Source organism: Helianthus annuus, chromosome 13 (assembly GCF_002127325.2).
Source record: "Helianthus annuus cultivar XRQ/B chromosome 13, HanXRQr2.0-SUNRISE, whole genome shotgun sequence".
Classification (NCBI taxonomy): Eukaryota; Viridiplantae; Streptophyta; class Magnoliopsida; order Asterales; family Asteraceae; genus Helianthus; species Helianthus annuus.
The window spans coordinates 173,411,591-173,427,945 of NC_035445.2; the positions used below are offsets into that span (position 1 = coordinate 173,411,591).

Genomic DNA, 16,355 nt, shown 5'->3' on the forward strand with positions numbered 1-16,355 from the left:
TAAAGATGCAAAGTTAGTTGGGGAAAATTATCCAGAGGAAAAATATTTTTTGCGGATAAAACTCAATTATACTTGATAGAAAATAGGTTGGTGTTAACCTTAATTTTGATCCTCCCCTTGTATGATGAAACTCAATTAACCCAAATCACACCCACCTTTGTGTAAAAAAAAAAACATACAAAAGTTGGTGCATAATATATTTTTTTTCTGCAGATAAAATAATCCTCTCATCTCCAAAAATACTTTTAGACACCAGCCATCTCCCAAAATATATGATTTTAGACACCACCGCAATACACACTTTTACAAATTAAGAGATACATACATGTAAGATCCCTTGCCTGAGTGTTGGCTTTCATCGTATAATTATAGTACAAGTTAGTTGTGCATACCCCCCACCGCCCATGGTTTATGTCATCTTCTGCTGGTCTTTTCCTTGCCTGCAAAATAGATGTCAAAAAGGCATGGAGATCAATCTGAGTTTTTCAAGCAGAAATCTTACCAAATATGTTTGATTTCAAGGGAAATCGAACAGCTGGTCCCTTTGTTTTCAGATCTTTAATTTGTTTGCCCGTCTTCATTTTGTTAGCAAGACCACCACCAACACCGCTACTTTCCCCCCTCAACATAGCAACTCCCTTCTTCACCTTTTCTTGATAGACAGCTGGCGGTGCAAGTCTCAACTGTGGCATGTTATCTACTTGGACGATCCTCTTCTTGTCTTTATCAAGGTTACTTAATATTTCATACTGTTCATATAACAAACACCTTAGTATTACGCTTTTAACAACAGCAGGTAACTCCACATTACATTACATATAAAAAAAGAACAGACAACTAACTGACCCTTGATATCTGACGATCAAGTCCATCTTTCTCCTGTGGGAGTAGGTGAACAGCCCCGGTTGCTTGTGATTTGTGCTTTGGTAACGCCTTACTTACCAACCCACTCTCAGCAGAAAGCAAGTTACCTCTAGACCTCACCCCCTTTTTCTTTGGCATACAAATGGGGCAGCCTGTATGAGAGGCCGGATCGCAATGCAAATGGCTTGCATGCCCACAACTATAAACTCGGATCCCAGTGGTCGAGGGAGAGTCCTTAGTAACAAGACAATTACATATAAAACAAACAAGGCTCTGAGGGCCATGCCCATGAGAAGCTCCTCTCTTGAGTAATGTCATGGTATAATATGTATCATCCTCAATCAAAGATCTCGCAGTGTCCTGATATAGCAATACAAGTGCATCACACACATATATACTTACATATATAAAGAATAATAAAAGTAAACTTCAGCTAGGCATTAATTCTTGGCAATAAAATAATGCAGCAACAGTTCAGGGATAAACCTAATGCAAACTCCATAAAAGAAGCTTACCAATATTCTTCTTTCAAAATCATATGTTCCAAGCATTCCCAGTATTGTAGGCTTAAAATCACCGAACTCTTGGCTACCATTGTCAGAAAGAAGTTTCATCATGACAGTAGGTAACCGAACATAACCTATCATTCCCTCAACAATCTCTTTAATGAAAATAGAAAATAACTTTCTCAACATGAGTGCACCTTTATCTGACCCTCTTATCTTCCACGTAGTTTTGAGTGATCCAGATGAGTTTTGCTCAGAATCCATCTTACTGGCGCATGGATCTGTCAAGGGTTCACAAAATCTACATCGAGACCCATGAAAAAATATTAGAAAGATGCATGACCATGTGGGAAGATATCCTAATTGTATCACATGCATGTTCATCACCGGTCCCTGGTTTTAGATCTTATATGAACAAAGATGATATCATTTTTTTTTTTTGAACGGCAAATCTGTGGGAATCTAAAGTTCTGAAATCTGATTTTCTTCCCAACTTTATGCAATGGATGCACAACAAAACAATGATAATGACAGAAAAAAATAAAACAAAAAAGTAATGATTATGTCTAAAGAGAAGCAATAGGATGACTACCACCAAGGTGACTATGCAATATTACAACAGAAGTTTGAAATCTCAAGCAAACTTATAATAACGAAAGATAAGATCTGGCTTAATTGCTTAAACACTTGGATAAAAAAAATGCACACCAATTGAGTTTATCATAAAACAAAGGACCAGCATATGTAGCACATGAAGAAAAACAATTTTTTTTATTTATTATTTTTTGTGTGGAGGGAGGAGTGGTGCTTACTTGTCAAGCAGCTGAAACCAGAGGGCCTCAGACTCATTGGGATCTAATCGAGAGCTGTTCCTTTGACACAATCCAACACAAGTACGCACAATATGTAAGATGTCATTCACCTACAAATAATAATGACTAAAAACTGGTTTTTACTTTTATCTTTGACCATGTGAAAAAGGGAGAATTTCATATATCCCCCATCAAGACTTGCATAATATAATATTAATATTAACCTAACAACAGATTGTAATATCAAATATACACATTTTCGCCAATTTTCTGACTTGATTGGCTAGAGTTGGACGTAAGCCATAAAGTAGCGTAGCAATCAATTTCAGAGTAAAGGACAGTAATGTGGTAAATTCAACAGTGGTATATTCGACTATGAGATGTTTCAAGTGCTATTTTTATCATGGAGAAGTCATAATGGAGGAATTAGAAGGCCCATGTATAATGATAATTTTATGAGTTGTTTCTAGTGAAATAGATGAAATGCATATTAAGAGTACTAAGTATTTTAAATATATATGATGTTATGTTTTTTGGTTGGTAAATATGATATTGTTCAAGTCTCGAGGGGAATATGAAAATCTCTTGCATAAATGAGTAAGGAGAGAGTGATAGACCTCCTTGTTCATGACCTCACTGAAATGATCCACCCCGGCATAATCATCTACACTTTGAGCAGCAGCAGCATCAAGCATACAAAATTTACCCACAAGATCAGAAAGTGTGAAAGAAAGAGCGCTTCCAACATCTCCAACCCTTTCTAATAAAAAAGCTGCACCATCTATGATTTTATATTCTTGGCACAAGCGTAAACAATGGTCTACCCTGTAGCTTTCACATGTCTCAAGAAAATGGAGGACAGAATTTGGTTCATACTGACATAGTAACTGCACAAGAATAAACAGCATAGTTCAGATGAAAAGTGTGGATAAAGTTGCATCAGTTAAGTACAACAGTGCGAGCAATTACCTCAAGATACAGCTCAGTCATTTCATCAGTTACATGAATTGGATTCTCGCGCAAAGACTTTGGAAACTCAGATAATCTTTCTAAAAAATCATCAGTCTCATTCTTTACCCTTGTACCACGAGGTTCTCCTTCCCTTAGAGAACTGAAGCTCAAGGTTCCCTTTGAATAAACTTCAATAACTGTCTTAAGGTAGAGAAAGAGACTTTTCGGGTGAGTCCTCAGCTCCGACAAGATATGTTGAAATTCTTGGAAAAAATGTTCAACAACTAGAAAAAATGTGCCCTCTCTGCATGCATAAAAAAAAACAATTAAGAAGCGATTCTATCATTAAAGTAAAGATAGGGAAATTCAGCATGTGTTCTAACCTGCTTATTTGAACTAAATCTGGAATTCGTGAAATGACTGCTGCTTCCAAATAATCTAGCCTCTTGTCGCTCAGCAAATTATGGATATAGGAGAAAGCGTGAATTGGTTCATCCACATCTTTCATGAAGCTATCAAGAGCAGCTATATATTGGTGTCTGCTGTTATAAATGAAGCCACAAACCTAGATGAATACACCAACACAATCGTCGGTTACATTTTGTATTCCAGAGAGAGATAAGAGAGAGAGAGAGAGCGAGAGAGTCGTTGGAACCTGGTAAAAGTGAGCCTTCTCACACATGTCTAACAGGTGTCTGTCATCCCAATCTGTTTGAGGAACAACTTTCAAAAGCGCAAGGACCTCCTTTTCTCTTATTTTAGCATTTGCTGGAATGCTAGCATCTAAGATCAAATACTCAAATATTTGACCTAGATATTCATTCGAGACTTTGGCCTCTCCACAGGAAACAAAATGAGAAATAAACTCTAGCATATGACCTATATCATCCTTTGAAGGCCAATTTGTGTCAGGTTGAATAGATTTGTTAGTTTCTAATACGAGAACAAGAACGTCTACGGTCTTTTGGGTCAGATCTTGATTTTGAGAGGTAGAATCCTTTTCAACTACGGACTCATTTATAAATGCACATCTCAAAACATCTAATGTTGCTTCAGTGTCCAACTCTAAGAGATGATAGAGATTCTTATATGATTTTATGGCTGATAAGCTAGTCAAACTTGGAGCATCAGAATCCTCCAGTAAGAAGTGTATAAGCTCCCTTCTAAGAGATGGTAAACGTGCAGGAGGAAGAGTTCCATGTCCTGAATATACATACATACATTCAGTAATAACCAGCTCCAAACGAGAAAAAGTTCCCACATATCTGAAGGATTATATACAATATAATAATATATCAGCAGACAGGATAACATGCCTGGAGGAAAAGCAAAGCCTGAAAAGCAGTACTTCAAGTAAACTAGCATCCTGTACCTGTTTACAAAACCCAGAAACTTGGATTTAGTGATAGCTATAGAAAGTTTTTAAAATAGACACGGGGATAATATATCCTAACACGAAAGAAAATACAAAGACTAATTTACGTTTTTAGCCCCTGTGGTTATATCACTTTTACTATATTAGCCCAAAATAAGAATTTTTAACATATCTGCCCCCATGGTCTCTATAACTAACCATTTTGGCCCCCATGATCTCTAGAGTTAGGGGCCAAAATGGTTAGTTATAGAGACCATGGGGGCAGATATGTTAAAAATTCTTATTTTGGGCTAATATAGTAAAAGTGATATAACCACAGGGGCCAAAAACGTAATTTACTCGAACACAAATAATAGGATACACTATGTCTACAATGGATGACCAACTATACTCAATCCGATGATACAGCAGAAATAGAAAAGGATTTTGTATCTTGAGTATGTATGTAAAAAGAAGTTGAATGTGAACATAATAGCCATTTAAGAGGATGAAACAAGTAGCTAACTTACAAAATTAATAATCAGACAAAAGTATGATATTCCATCAATGTGACATACCCGAGTGATGGAGCATTCTCACTATCGCTGTTTTTGAATACTAGAAGCAGCTCCTCTAAAGGTGTTCTGAAATCATCCAGACCCTTATTGAACAAATATATAAGGGCCCTGTACAAATTGTGTTCTCGACATAACCTGACGACCTAACATATACAAGTCGTGAGAAAAAAATACAACTGTGGCTAGATACCTGTTAGCTGTGTAAGAAGTTCAGCTTTGCAATGTTTCTTATGAAATGTACCTGATTAAAGTCCAGGGAAGAAATGTCCATGTGAAGAACACATTGTTCAACCCGCTGCAGCCAACCTTTTGCGCTATAGTGCTCCACCAGTGCTTGCATAATCTTCGACAAAAAAAAAAAAATTGTTGTTATAGTTACAACATACACTATTGCCTGAAATTACAAGCATGCAAGAGATATAAACAAGAAATACCTCAGGTGGAAGTGATCCAAGCATGTCCTTCAAAATATATGGCTCCAAAAGCTCCAAAAATGTCTCTGAAAACACAAGATTAATAGAAATATAAAACCTGCATAATTCAATTTAGGCAGAGCCAAAAAAAATTGATTATAAAAAACATGTGCAAAGAGGAATACGGTGTACCTTTTTGTTTAACAGACTCAAAACGGGATAAAATTTCATCAAACAGGATGTCGGTTCTCTTGATGTGAACGCAGAACTCAACTGCAACACCACCAACACTTGTGTACTGCTCTGAAGTCACAGAGTAACTATCATTCAAGTGCTCCAGTTGGTTGCCTGATGCCACTGATATATAAGAAAAGACCTCATCCACGTATGCTAATAGCAACTCCACTAGGTAGCCCATTATTACTTTTCGAACATCATCCAATGCTCTAGGAAGATCAAACACACCATGGGCTTGACCATCATAAAGCACCATTGCCATGTTGAAAGCACCCATCCAGTCACCGCCTCTGCGCAAAACTTCAATGCGTTCCTTCCATGGAAGAAGGCGGGAAACAACAAGATGTGTAGGTCCAAGTAGATACAAAGAAGCACCCCTAACAGCTATACAGTTGTGATGAGCTTTACCAAGGACATTGGAGAAATGGGTGTGATGTCCAATGACATCATCTCCTCTGCCTCCATCCACAGCAAAACTTGTGTCGTGAATTAAAGTCCCGTCATTTGCGTACAGACAGAGCTGTCCAGCTGATGTTAGCACCACCAACATCTGAACAAGCATAACATAACATCCCTGTTACTTATTATGATTTCCTCTAATCGGGTATCAAAACCCACATTATAACTATTCAATGAATGGAAAAACACCTGATCATCCAGCCAAGCAATTCCTATTGCTGAACTGTCAAGGGTCCATTTTGCATATAATTTCAGTTCTGACTTCACCAATTTTGCAACCTGTACTTGGTTATCCCAAGCAATTGCGAGCAGTGGCACAGTTGCGGGCTCCATTACCTGGACATTCTCTGAAAGAAAAATTATCATATTACCAAAAAAAGTTTCGGCATGTGAGTCATCAACTCCATCTGTAACATACCAGCAGCAGAACCATGTGAGGGAACTATGTATTTCCAAGCAGCGTAAGGCATCGAACCCTCTCGAACCCCATCAGGCTTGGGAAGCTGACCGTAGACTTCTGGTGGGGTAGTTATTACTTTGGCCTATAAATGAGGTGAAGTATTGCACGAGAACACATTATTTTCATTGTAAAAAAAAAAAAAAACTAATCAGAAATGGTATGCATGTGATCTAGTCTTTAACCAATTCCATACCACTAGAGCAGACTGATGAGTGACAAATATGACCACCCCTTCTTCAGCGGAAAGTAAATCTCCTCCCATCATACTTTCAATGCTAGTGCTTGCGGAAGAACCTCCAAATTTTTCCTCCGGTACTAAGGGCGACGCGCATACAACTGTGCTTGTTGACTCATCAAGAAGAGTCTACTTTGATAAGGTTAAGGTTAGGCAACATGTACAAACAAATTTTCATTAGCTCAAAAGGAGGTAGAGCTTTACCGAGGTTTTAGATGTAGAGAACCTACTGAGCCATGAAGATGGAGAAAAGCGAATCGACTTAACAACACCTTTACTATCACCGCTAACCATGTTGAACTGACGAGCCACTTGAGAATCCATCCCCAGATATAGCATGTGAACTACTGGAGCTTTGTGTTCAGCAACAACTTTTGCAGCAGTGACCCTTTGAACATCCCAAACAGTATAATGCCCATCAGCATATCCAGCAAAAAGGAGGTCTCCTTGATGATTAAAGGACATGGATGTGACTGGGGCATAAGACCTATCACCTTGTAATCCAAGCATTAACATCTGAAATAGAAGCAGTTAAGTCACTTCAGCAGGCAAAATGCAACAAAAAGATGATTGAGATCCTTTACCAAGGCATGGTCCTTTCAGAAGCTGCAATTTTGGGTCAGAAGGAGAGATATAATTTTGAGTAAATTACAAGTTTTGTCCTTTATCTTTATCATCATCATCATCATCATACTCAGTAAATCCCACCAATAGCAAAGCAAAGGTAAGGTCTGAGGAGGGTAAGATGTAGACAGCCTTACCTCTACCCGGTAGGAATAAAGAGGCTGCTTATCATCATGCATCATGTGCTGGCGTTGATAGCTGAAAGACAAAAGGGTACATGCACTAATCGGTCTTTGTCCCGATTGCTGAGTGTTATGTGCCTTATGTCCAAGGCTTGATGCAAAACTACTATCGAGCCAGGGGTCTCACTGGAAGCAGCCTCTCTATTCCTACGGGGTAGAGATAAGGTTGTCTACATCTTACCCTCCTCCGACCCTACCTTTGCTTTGCTATTGGTGGGATTTACTGAGTATGATGATGATGATGATGATGTCCTTTATCTTTATACGAAATTTCAGGCATTGTCCTTTGTCTTTAAAATTGATGAGTTTTGTACTTAATGTTTCAAAATCTTACATGTTATGTCCTTTGCCCCAAACTCTGTTAACTTTAACAGTTAAGTGAAGGGTAAATTGGTCTTTTTACCTAATTATTTAAAAAACCATTTTGATAATAATTAAAACAAAAGGTGTTAACACATAAGATAATAATAATTATGCACCACCACCATTAACCCGTTTGAACCCTGCTTCTCTCCGATGTCCACCTGCACCTGTTTAACCGAAAAATTATTCTTCCCCGTCTATCAATCTCCAAAGCCACCAGTCACTTTCTTCTCGCATATGCTGCTGACCCAATGTTCATAAGCTGCTGGATTACAATACTGTCCGTTGAGGATGACAACAATCTTATCCATTTTCCATTCTAGATCCCAACATATCCCATCTCCCAAAATGATAAACATGTATAAAAAACCCCCAAATCGATGACCTAGAATCACGTACTTCATACAAGAGAAAAACACATACTAGCAAACCGTGTAATAAGCATAGTTATCGATAGCGAATAGCGACAAATAGCGACGAGATACCTATATGCTACGTAGCGATAGCGACGAAATAGCACCCGCTATTTTGTGTTTAGCGATAAGGTAGTTAAAAATTTAAGAAATAAAAAATAGCTAATTGTAATTTGTTTTATATATATATAATGTTAATTTTATACTTTTTATGTATAGATTTTGAAGTTTAAGGATCAAATGTAAATTAGTGATGATATAGGGGGTTAAATGTTAAAATACACAAGCTATTTTTACACTTTTATGTAATTTTTTACAAGTTTTAGGGACTATATGTTAACTAGTGAAAAGATAGAGGGGTTAAAGGTTAAAATCCAAAAGATTATTTAACCCTAAAAAGCGCCGCTCTTATTCTTCTTCTCTTCTTCTTCCTGACTTGAGACTGCAGCCGCTCATTCTTCTTCTCTTCTTCTTCTTCCTGACTTCCGGTAGGTTTCCGGCAGAAATTACAGCACCGGAGCCGGAATTCGTGGTCGGAATCCTGCTACAATGACGCTATTTTCCCGCTTTTCAGGCGCTACAACAACTTAGCGCTCATCTACCTATTCGCATCGCTATTCGCTATTGCGCCCGCAATGGTCGCAATTGATAACTATGGTAATAAGCATTTCTAACATAATTACATGAACGCACATCATCTAAAACACAAATCAGACAACAAAACATTCAAACGGAACTCAATAGCCAAACAAATCGAATGAGAGATAGAATAAGGGGCGTGGAAGTTCCCATCGCCCATCGTCGTCCTTATCGAAGAGGCTAAAGGCTTCATTGAATTCTGAGATCTGCTCATCGGTTTAGCCCCGACCATTTGAGAGAGAAATAGGGTTGTGGCCTTGTGGGGGGATGATGACGATAATAGGGTGTAGTTGTTATGGTGATGAATAATTATTATTAAAATGTTTTTTTAAATCATTGAGTAAAAAAGACCAATTTACCCTTCATTTAACGGTTCAAATTAACAGAGTTAGGACCAAAGGACGTAACATGTAAGATTTTGAAACATTAAGTACAAAACCCATCAATTTTAAAGGCAAAGGACACCGTTTGAAATTTGGTATAAAGATAAAGTACAAAACTTGTAATTTACTCTATAATTTTTTACTTAAAACTAGTAAGAAGATAGAAAACCTACAATAGCATTTATTAGTACTGATAATATGAAAAAGGAGTCATGTGAATAGAACCTTAGCATCCATGTTATCAGCATAATGTGGAGAGTATTTGCTGGGAACAACAACGATTAACCCTCTTGACATTCCCACTGCAATGTAGTTAAGATGAACTGCTAGGGCTTGTGGAGTTCCGTGGTCTCGCCTAAATGATGGAGAGGATATTGTCCTGGTAATGGTGTTATCAGTACTAGTACTGAAATAAGCCAACGCAGTTGATCCCGTGTGAACACCTTCAAGCTTCATTGGTTGAGCAGCGGCACCCTCTTCCCAGTGCAGACCCGTAAATGCATGCTTCTTTTCAAGCTCCTCAGCAAATTCAAGGGGCTTCGATAAGGTTTCTTGTGTCCCTCCGTCACTCTTATCACTTCCTTGATGAATAACAATACCACCCATATCGACAGTTTGTGCTGGCCTGTCATCAACTTCTGCTTGGAAGCCGTGCTCAACACCTTTTTCATAGAGTTGCAAATTTTCAGCATCAATTTTTCCTGATGATACACTTACAGAGTCCTCTTTAGCATCCATGTCCTGTCCCTCAATATAGTCTACAGTAATAGTAGGTGCTGAGTTACCCTCAATGTAGTCGTTACTAGTGTCATCTAAAACTGACCTTGCACCATCCTTATCTGAGCCTATCTCTGGTTTCGCAGCAGAACTAAGTGTATCATCTCTGAAATCAAGATCAAATCCATCCACCTCGGAGGCATCAGCTACATCTGTTGCCAACTCCTCATTAGAAAAAACTTCACCTTTGAGACTCCACGCACTGTTATTTTTATGTTCAGTTATCAGTTCCCCGCAAAGTTGAGAATTTCCAGTCAATTCTACCGGTTTAAGATCATCATCAACTAATTTTACATCTAAATGACCAATTTCGGGTTTAGGATCCAAGGTTTCTGTACCAGATTTCTCCCTGGTGAGTTTAATAGCAGCAGCATGTGGAGTTGGAATCAAGCGTGAAGCTGCAGCAGCGGCTGCCAAGGCTGCCCCAGGTTTAGCATTTGACCTGAATAACCGAGGTAACTGGCTGAAAGTTTCACTTTGACTAGTGGAGCGAAACTTTGACGGTCTATCTCCATCAGTTCCCAACTGAGAAGTTGTTAATTGCATGTAATCAGAAGAATTGGCATCAGTGTTGTCTGAGGAAGAAGAGCCATCATCATCATCAGAGTCGATGAGGAGAAGTTCATCGACAGTGCTGCGGTGGTGGTGATCATCTTCATCATCACTCGTGGAGGTGTCGTGAGATTGCAGAAAGGCGTCTAGATCGAGCTCCATAGGATGTCTCTGGTCATACTACTGACTGACTGACCAGATGGCACCCAACTTTTTGATTTCAATATTAGGATCTATGGAGTCGATTTCAGACGGAATATAACAATAATCTGAACAATTAAATTACTACTGAAGTAGAACCAAAACCCTAGAAAAATTGTGTCATCACAAATCGGTCAATTAGGGCTTCTGATTTACAAACACTCCAACAGCTTCTGATTAGGAATTCAATAATCGATTAGGGCTTCACTTAGAATCGATGAAGGATGAGTAAATCACACCTTTAGGATCACGACTAACAATGCTGATTTGAAGCTATGCACAAACCTTTAAACAATTATATATATCTTAAAAACCATGGTCGGTGGACCATGGTTTGAAATTGTCTTTTTAGACCCTCAAATTTACACACTTTACACATCTAACTCCAATCTTTTGGTAAGTAACACATTAATCCCTAACTTTTGTTATTTAACAACTTTGACCCCTGATTTATTTCTACTTAATAATTTCACACCTCATCTTTTCCAACACGTCAATTCTTTTGTTTAAATTACTTGCGAGACGTTTTACTTTTTTTTTTTTTAATTTATGCCTAACAACATTAATGTCACTATCATAATGTTTGTAACAAAGTAAAATACCTGTCACGTCACGCGTGGGCACCACACGTTAATGTCATCATCGTATCGCATGTAACGACGTCACAACCGTGACGTTGCCGCCGCAACGCGCGGCATGGGTAAAAATCTAGTTAGTTACAAAACTGAAGTTATAAAACTCAAAAAGAAAAAAAAAATAGGTTTACCTGTTGGAAGGGGGGCGGCCGGCGGAGGGGGTGGCCGTGACTTGGAGAGGTCTGTGCGTGTGGGTCGATATGTTTGCTCCCCGAGCCCTTGAGTGCCCAAAAGATATCATTGGACTCGAATTTCCGAGACGAGTCTAACGGTACAATTTGATAAAAACAGTTTGGTTTTCATACGTTTTTAAGAGTCTGGTTTGTTGAACTGCTCTCTGAAATGGAGATTGTAGAGATTGTGGTGTCAACTCATGTGAGCAACAAAAAGCTTCTAGATGCTCTAAAAGGCATTTAGATCAGGAAAAGTGTAGTTGGTTTAGAAATGTTAATTAGATAGTATTGACAACCAACTGTTACAGAATGAAACCGAATGAGCTGATCTCACTAATCAAATCATATGATATGACTGACAAGCAGAAGGCTTAATACAACACGTCTGCTACAGTTTGCTCATCGATTCCTGCTGCTCCACTACCTACTGTGGTTTGCTCGTCTACTCGTGCTGGTTCATTGCCAAATTCAGAATCAAGTTGCGGTGCAGGTTTCAGATTCATGACTTCACTCCTACTATCACACCCACTAAAAGTCTCGCCGGAGAATTCAAATCTCGTCGAAACAGTTGACGGAATCCGTTAAGTCTTAACGGAACAAAAGTACAAGGACTAAAAATGACAATTCTTCAAACTTAAAGGACTAACAATGTAAATTCACTGCTCGAAGAAGCTTCCTCTTAAGTCTTAGTGCAAAGCCCGTAACGCTTAGTGCAAAATCGTTAAGGCTTAGTGAAAAAGCACTATCGCTTAGTGGAACAGTAGTCCAGCGTGGAGAACACGCCAAAGTACTGTCGCTTAAAGCTTGGGCCGACACACGAAGGAAGCACTAAGGCTTGTGCCGACACACTAAAGCTTAGTGCAAAAGCACTAAGGCTTACTGGAACATTAACGCTTAATGGAACAGTAACTGATGACGTGGCACAATCTCAGCCACACGTTCAAAAAAACTAGCCGTTATGCTTAAAGCTTAGTGCAAAAGCACTAAGGCTTAGTGAAAAAGCGTTAGTGCAAAAGCACTAAGGCTTAGTGAAAAAGCGTTAAGGCTTAATGGAACAGTGATGTGACAGCTGTCTAAGGCTTAAGCCGACACACTAAGGCTTAGTGAAAAGCCTTAAGGCTTAGTGCACAAGCATTAAGGCTTAGTGCACAAGCATTAAGGCTTAGTGCACACAAATCGAGAATTCAAATTTCAAATTATCTCGCCCATCATTGTCGCTTAAGGCTTAGGGAAAAAGCACTAAGGCTTAGGCCGACACACTAAGGCTTAGTGAAAAAGCCTTAAGGCTTAGTACAAAAGCACTAAGGCTTAGCGAGAATCTACTAACGCTTACACTGTTACTTTGGATCCGTTGACCAGTCAACACAATCGTTGTTTTGTTGATGTAACTTCAAAGAACACTAATTTGAATTCCTTGCAGACGCTCCTCCAAGCCTTAACGATTTTACACTAAGCCTTAGTGCAACGGTGTTATCTGTTACCGACAGACGAAAATGTTTACCGGTTTAGCCGGTATTTTGTTAATTAGTGAAACTATAATTTTTAAAAGTTAATAATTGTTTTTAGTTAGTTTTCTATTATCATTAATTAATTAATGAAAATCATTACTAGTTTACTAGCCATGTGCTAGTCAAGTCAATCTAGATGCATGAGTCCACGATTAAATTTTGTTAGTTGTTTTGTTGGCCATGTGGTTTATTTTTCTATATTTGGAAGTCTATATATAGATATGCATCTTTCTAATTGCATACAACATTATGGACCACAATCTAGGAGAGCCGATGCCACTTAGCGAGCAGCCGTTGCTTTCCCCTGCCGTTTTGCTTCGTAATTTTAGCATCTTGTACTTTAATGGTGGAACTCCAATTTTTATGGAGTGGGTTGAGGCTCTCAGGCCGATGCCGATGCTTTGTTCGAGTCACTTAATGCTATTGGACAACCTGTTGGCGAAGAAGTGATTAACGAAGCTGAGCCAATGCCTGAAGTGATTCAGGCGGTTGTAGATGGTTCTGGTGCATTAGACTAGGAATTTGTAACGAAATGTACTCTTTATGATTAATAAAGTCTATGCTTTGGTTAATCTTGTATTGTGTTTTGTAATATATTGTTTATGTTTGGCATTTCTATGTTAATCTGTTACAAATTGTTGATATAATGAAGTTAAAAATCAAACACACGTAATTTATTGATAAAAATAACATTACAACATTAAAGTCATAGCTTCTTTTTGGTACAAAATCATGGAATTAATACAGATAATTAACTACAACAATATTTAATTAAGCTAATGGCGTCACAGAGTCATTGTTGGTGTTGTATAACGGTTCGTTGAGGAAGATGAACACAACGTTCTTGAGAGTCCATTCCTTCAAACCCAACATGTCTGGTTTGTTCAAGTGATCCCAATATGAAAACCCACTCCTGGGTTGCATAGCATGATTGTTGGTATGCCTCCTTTGAAAAGACTTGGCTTGCCGTATTTGCAGTAAGACTGCCAATTTCGTTGAGCTCCAATAAACTCTTTCCAGTGCATGAAGTATTGTGGTGGTATGTCATCGATGATGTTGTAGTCAGCGTTGTTTGAGAAGACTTTTTTGTTGTGGTCCATATGACCACATATGTAGTTATGTCTTCCCAAAGATCTTGCCCACATTGTTTTGCTTGTCCTGGAATTACCTTTTATGATTGTTGACTTTGGTCTCATCGGCCGCGCAGCGGCTTGTAGACCAAAGTATGAATCTGCCCATTCTTGCAGGTCTTCTGGTACATTAGTGAAGCTTGATAACGGGAATGGACTTACCCATGGAGCTGTAGGGATTTCATAGACTCTATCCAGGTTGTAGTTGATGTTGTGATGCTGTAACAGAAAGTCTCTGGGTTGTTCATCTCTAATAACCTGCAATGCTTCATCTTTAGTGTTGCACGCCAATGCTCTTTCGTATGTTGTGTTGGGATCGAAATTCTGATTTCTGTTAGATGTTCCATGTTTCTGAAACATCCCCCTGTCGATTACATCACCGTCTTTCTGATGTTCGTATTCCTTATTAAACATCCCCAAAAGTGTCAACATGCCAAACTTGTGCCTCTGATTGGCCTCATATGATGTTCGTATTCCTTATTGAATAAATTGTCGGACACAAGAAGCCGTTTGTGCTTAAAATCAAAAGTTTACAAAACACAGGGGTTAAAAGTGTCAACATGTTAATTCTTACCTCTGAGTGACCTTTTAACAATACCGAGGCTTTGTAATATATTATTATACCCTCATGTATATCAGATAATGATTTATTAAAGTTCCGGTTCAATCTTGTGATGTAATTTGCAATTTCCAATAAAAAGGGTCAAAAGTGTAAACGTGACAATTCTTCAATCGAGAGACTTTTTCAATATATCCAAAACATATGAATGCATGTTTCCACTCCCAAGAACATCTCAGACCTGATTATGTGGACCCCTCATGCTGAAAATGTCAGTTATTCGAGTTCAGAAAGTATAGGGACTGATCTTGCAACAAAACAAAACAACTTTGAAACTTGTCTCCTCGCGTGGCGCGCCAGGATCTGCCTGGTCTGGCACGTGGTGCGACAGCAGCCAAAATTGGCAGCTGCCAGCATGCAAACCTGCAATCTTATGAGATCTTTTGCAACTGTGAATGAAACTAGCAGCATGCATACGGTTTTGGGAAACCACTAGGACACTTGTATGCATCAAATAACACCTGGGGACACTTGGATTCATCTCAATCAACCCCCTCTTGCTATAAATAGGTGCTTCAATTCACAATTCAGACTTGCACATTCAAAAATCTCAAACATCTCTCTCTAGCATTGATTCTAGAGCATCCTTGTCAATAAGGAAGCTCTCTCAAGTTTAATCTTCATGCTATGGACCCTTTTAAGCGTTCTTAGCTTCTGTAGTTAAGCTTTTATTAGTTTAAGGACCGAAAGTCAAAGTTAGTGTAATTCTGCTTTGACTTTGTGATTAATCATAAACGGTCCAACCATTATTCGAATTGAAAATAGCTATGTGTTGGTAATGATGTAGATGTTAAACCCTCAAAAGGGCATCTCCTAATTATCACATTTACTTGGTCAATTGTCGGGTCAAAGTACTTACCAGAAAAGTCAAACAAGTCAGTTTTTATTTAAAGTTACATAACTGATAATGTAAAGGTTATAAAATACGTTTTATCACATAAATAACTTGGTAAATAATATAAGAACATGTTTAGGCATGTTCAACCCGACAATTCTGAGTCTAGGCTCGGTTCGCAACTGAAAGTCGCAAAAGTAGACTTTTGCTTTGACTTTCAGTTCTGACCCAAATTAGCTTAGTTTAGTTATGCTTTAGGGTTCCTTTGTGACCATATTATGTGTTAGTATAACCCTCTGAAGTTATACTACATGGTCCCTTAGAAATCAGAGATTAATTGCATGTTCCGTTATTTGCTTAAAATTGACTGATATGCCCTTATGTTATTAAAACGAGATTTTTGAAAATGTGAGAGGACAAAAACCTTTATTACTGATATATAAGTATGTCAC

General features: G+C 38.4%; 2 protein-coding genes across 5 annotated transcripts; both read right to left on the reverse strand.

Annotated features, from left to right (window-relative positions):
- Positions 1-184: 184 nt before the first annotated feature.
- LOC110891467 (vacuolar protein sorting-associated protein 8 homolog) lies at positions 185-11,900 on the reverse strand. Of its 4 annotated transcripts, XR_004876672.1 has the most exons (21): positions 11,770-11,857; positions 9,699-11,288; positions 7,074-7,385; positions 6,828-6,998; positions 6,593-6,716; positions 6,364-6,521; positions 5,671-6,265; positions 5,500-5,564; positions 5,307-5,408; positions 5,066-5,208; positions 4,450-4,505; positions 3,789-4,336; positions 3,517-3,698; positions 3,152-3,437; positions 2,800-3,069; positions 2,183-2,292; positions 1,568-1,671; positions 1,380-1,452; positions 847-1,224; positions 503-749; positions 185-440 (listed from the first exon to the last, which is right to left on the reverse strand). XR_004876672.1 is itself a non-coding variant. In XM_022139155.2 (20 exons), the coding sequence occupies exons 2-20, from the start codon at positions 10,962-10,964 to the stop codon at positions 415-417; spliced, it is 5,331 nt and encodes a 1,776-aa protein (XP_021994847.1). In that variant the 5' UTR covers positions 10,965-11,276; positions 11,770-11,900; the 3' UTR covers positions 185-414. The 4 variants fall into 4 exon arrangements, 2 of the variants coding, with proteins under 2 accessions (XP_021994847.1, XP_021994846.1); XM_022139155.2 differs by having other exon boundaries at positions 1,380-1,671; positions 9,699-11,276; positions 11,770-11,900; XM_022139154.2 differs by having other exon boundaries at positions 1,380-1,671; positions 11,770-11,853.
- A 2,303-nt stretch (positions 11,901-14,203) lies between these two features.
- Positions 14,204-14,881, reverse strand: LOC110889000. Its single transcript, XM_022136492.1, has one exon. The coding sequence runs from the start codon at positions 14,879-14,881 to the stop codon at positions 14,204-14,206; it is 678 nt and encodes a 225-aa protein (XP_021992184.1).
- Positions 14,882-16,355: the final 1,474 nt, after the last annotated feature.

Bases quoted from the DNA above. Each gene is read 5' to 3' on its own strand.
- LOC110891467 (XM_022139155.2), bottom strand. From the start codon at position 10,964: ATGGAGCTCGATCTAGACGCCTTTCTGCAATCTCACGACACCTCCACG. The intron at 7,386-9,698 runs GTTCTATTCACA...CTTCTATTTCAG, and splicing joins CTGATAACATGGATGCTAAG to ATGTTAATGCTTGGATTACA. The intron at 750-846 runs GTCAGTTAGTTG...TTATATGAACAG, and splicing joins TTGATCGTCAGATATCAAGG to TATGAAATATTAAGTAACCT.
- LOC110889000 (XM_022136492.1), bottom strand. From the start codon at position 14,881: ATGTTGACACTTTTGGGGATGTTTAATAAGGAATACGAACATCAGAAA.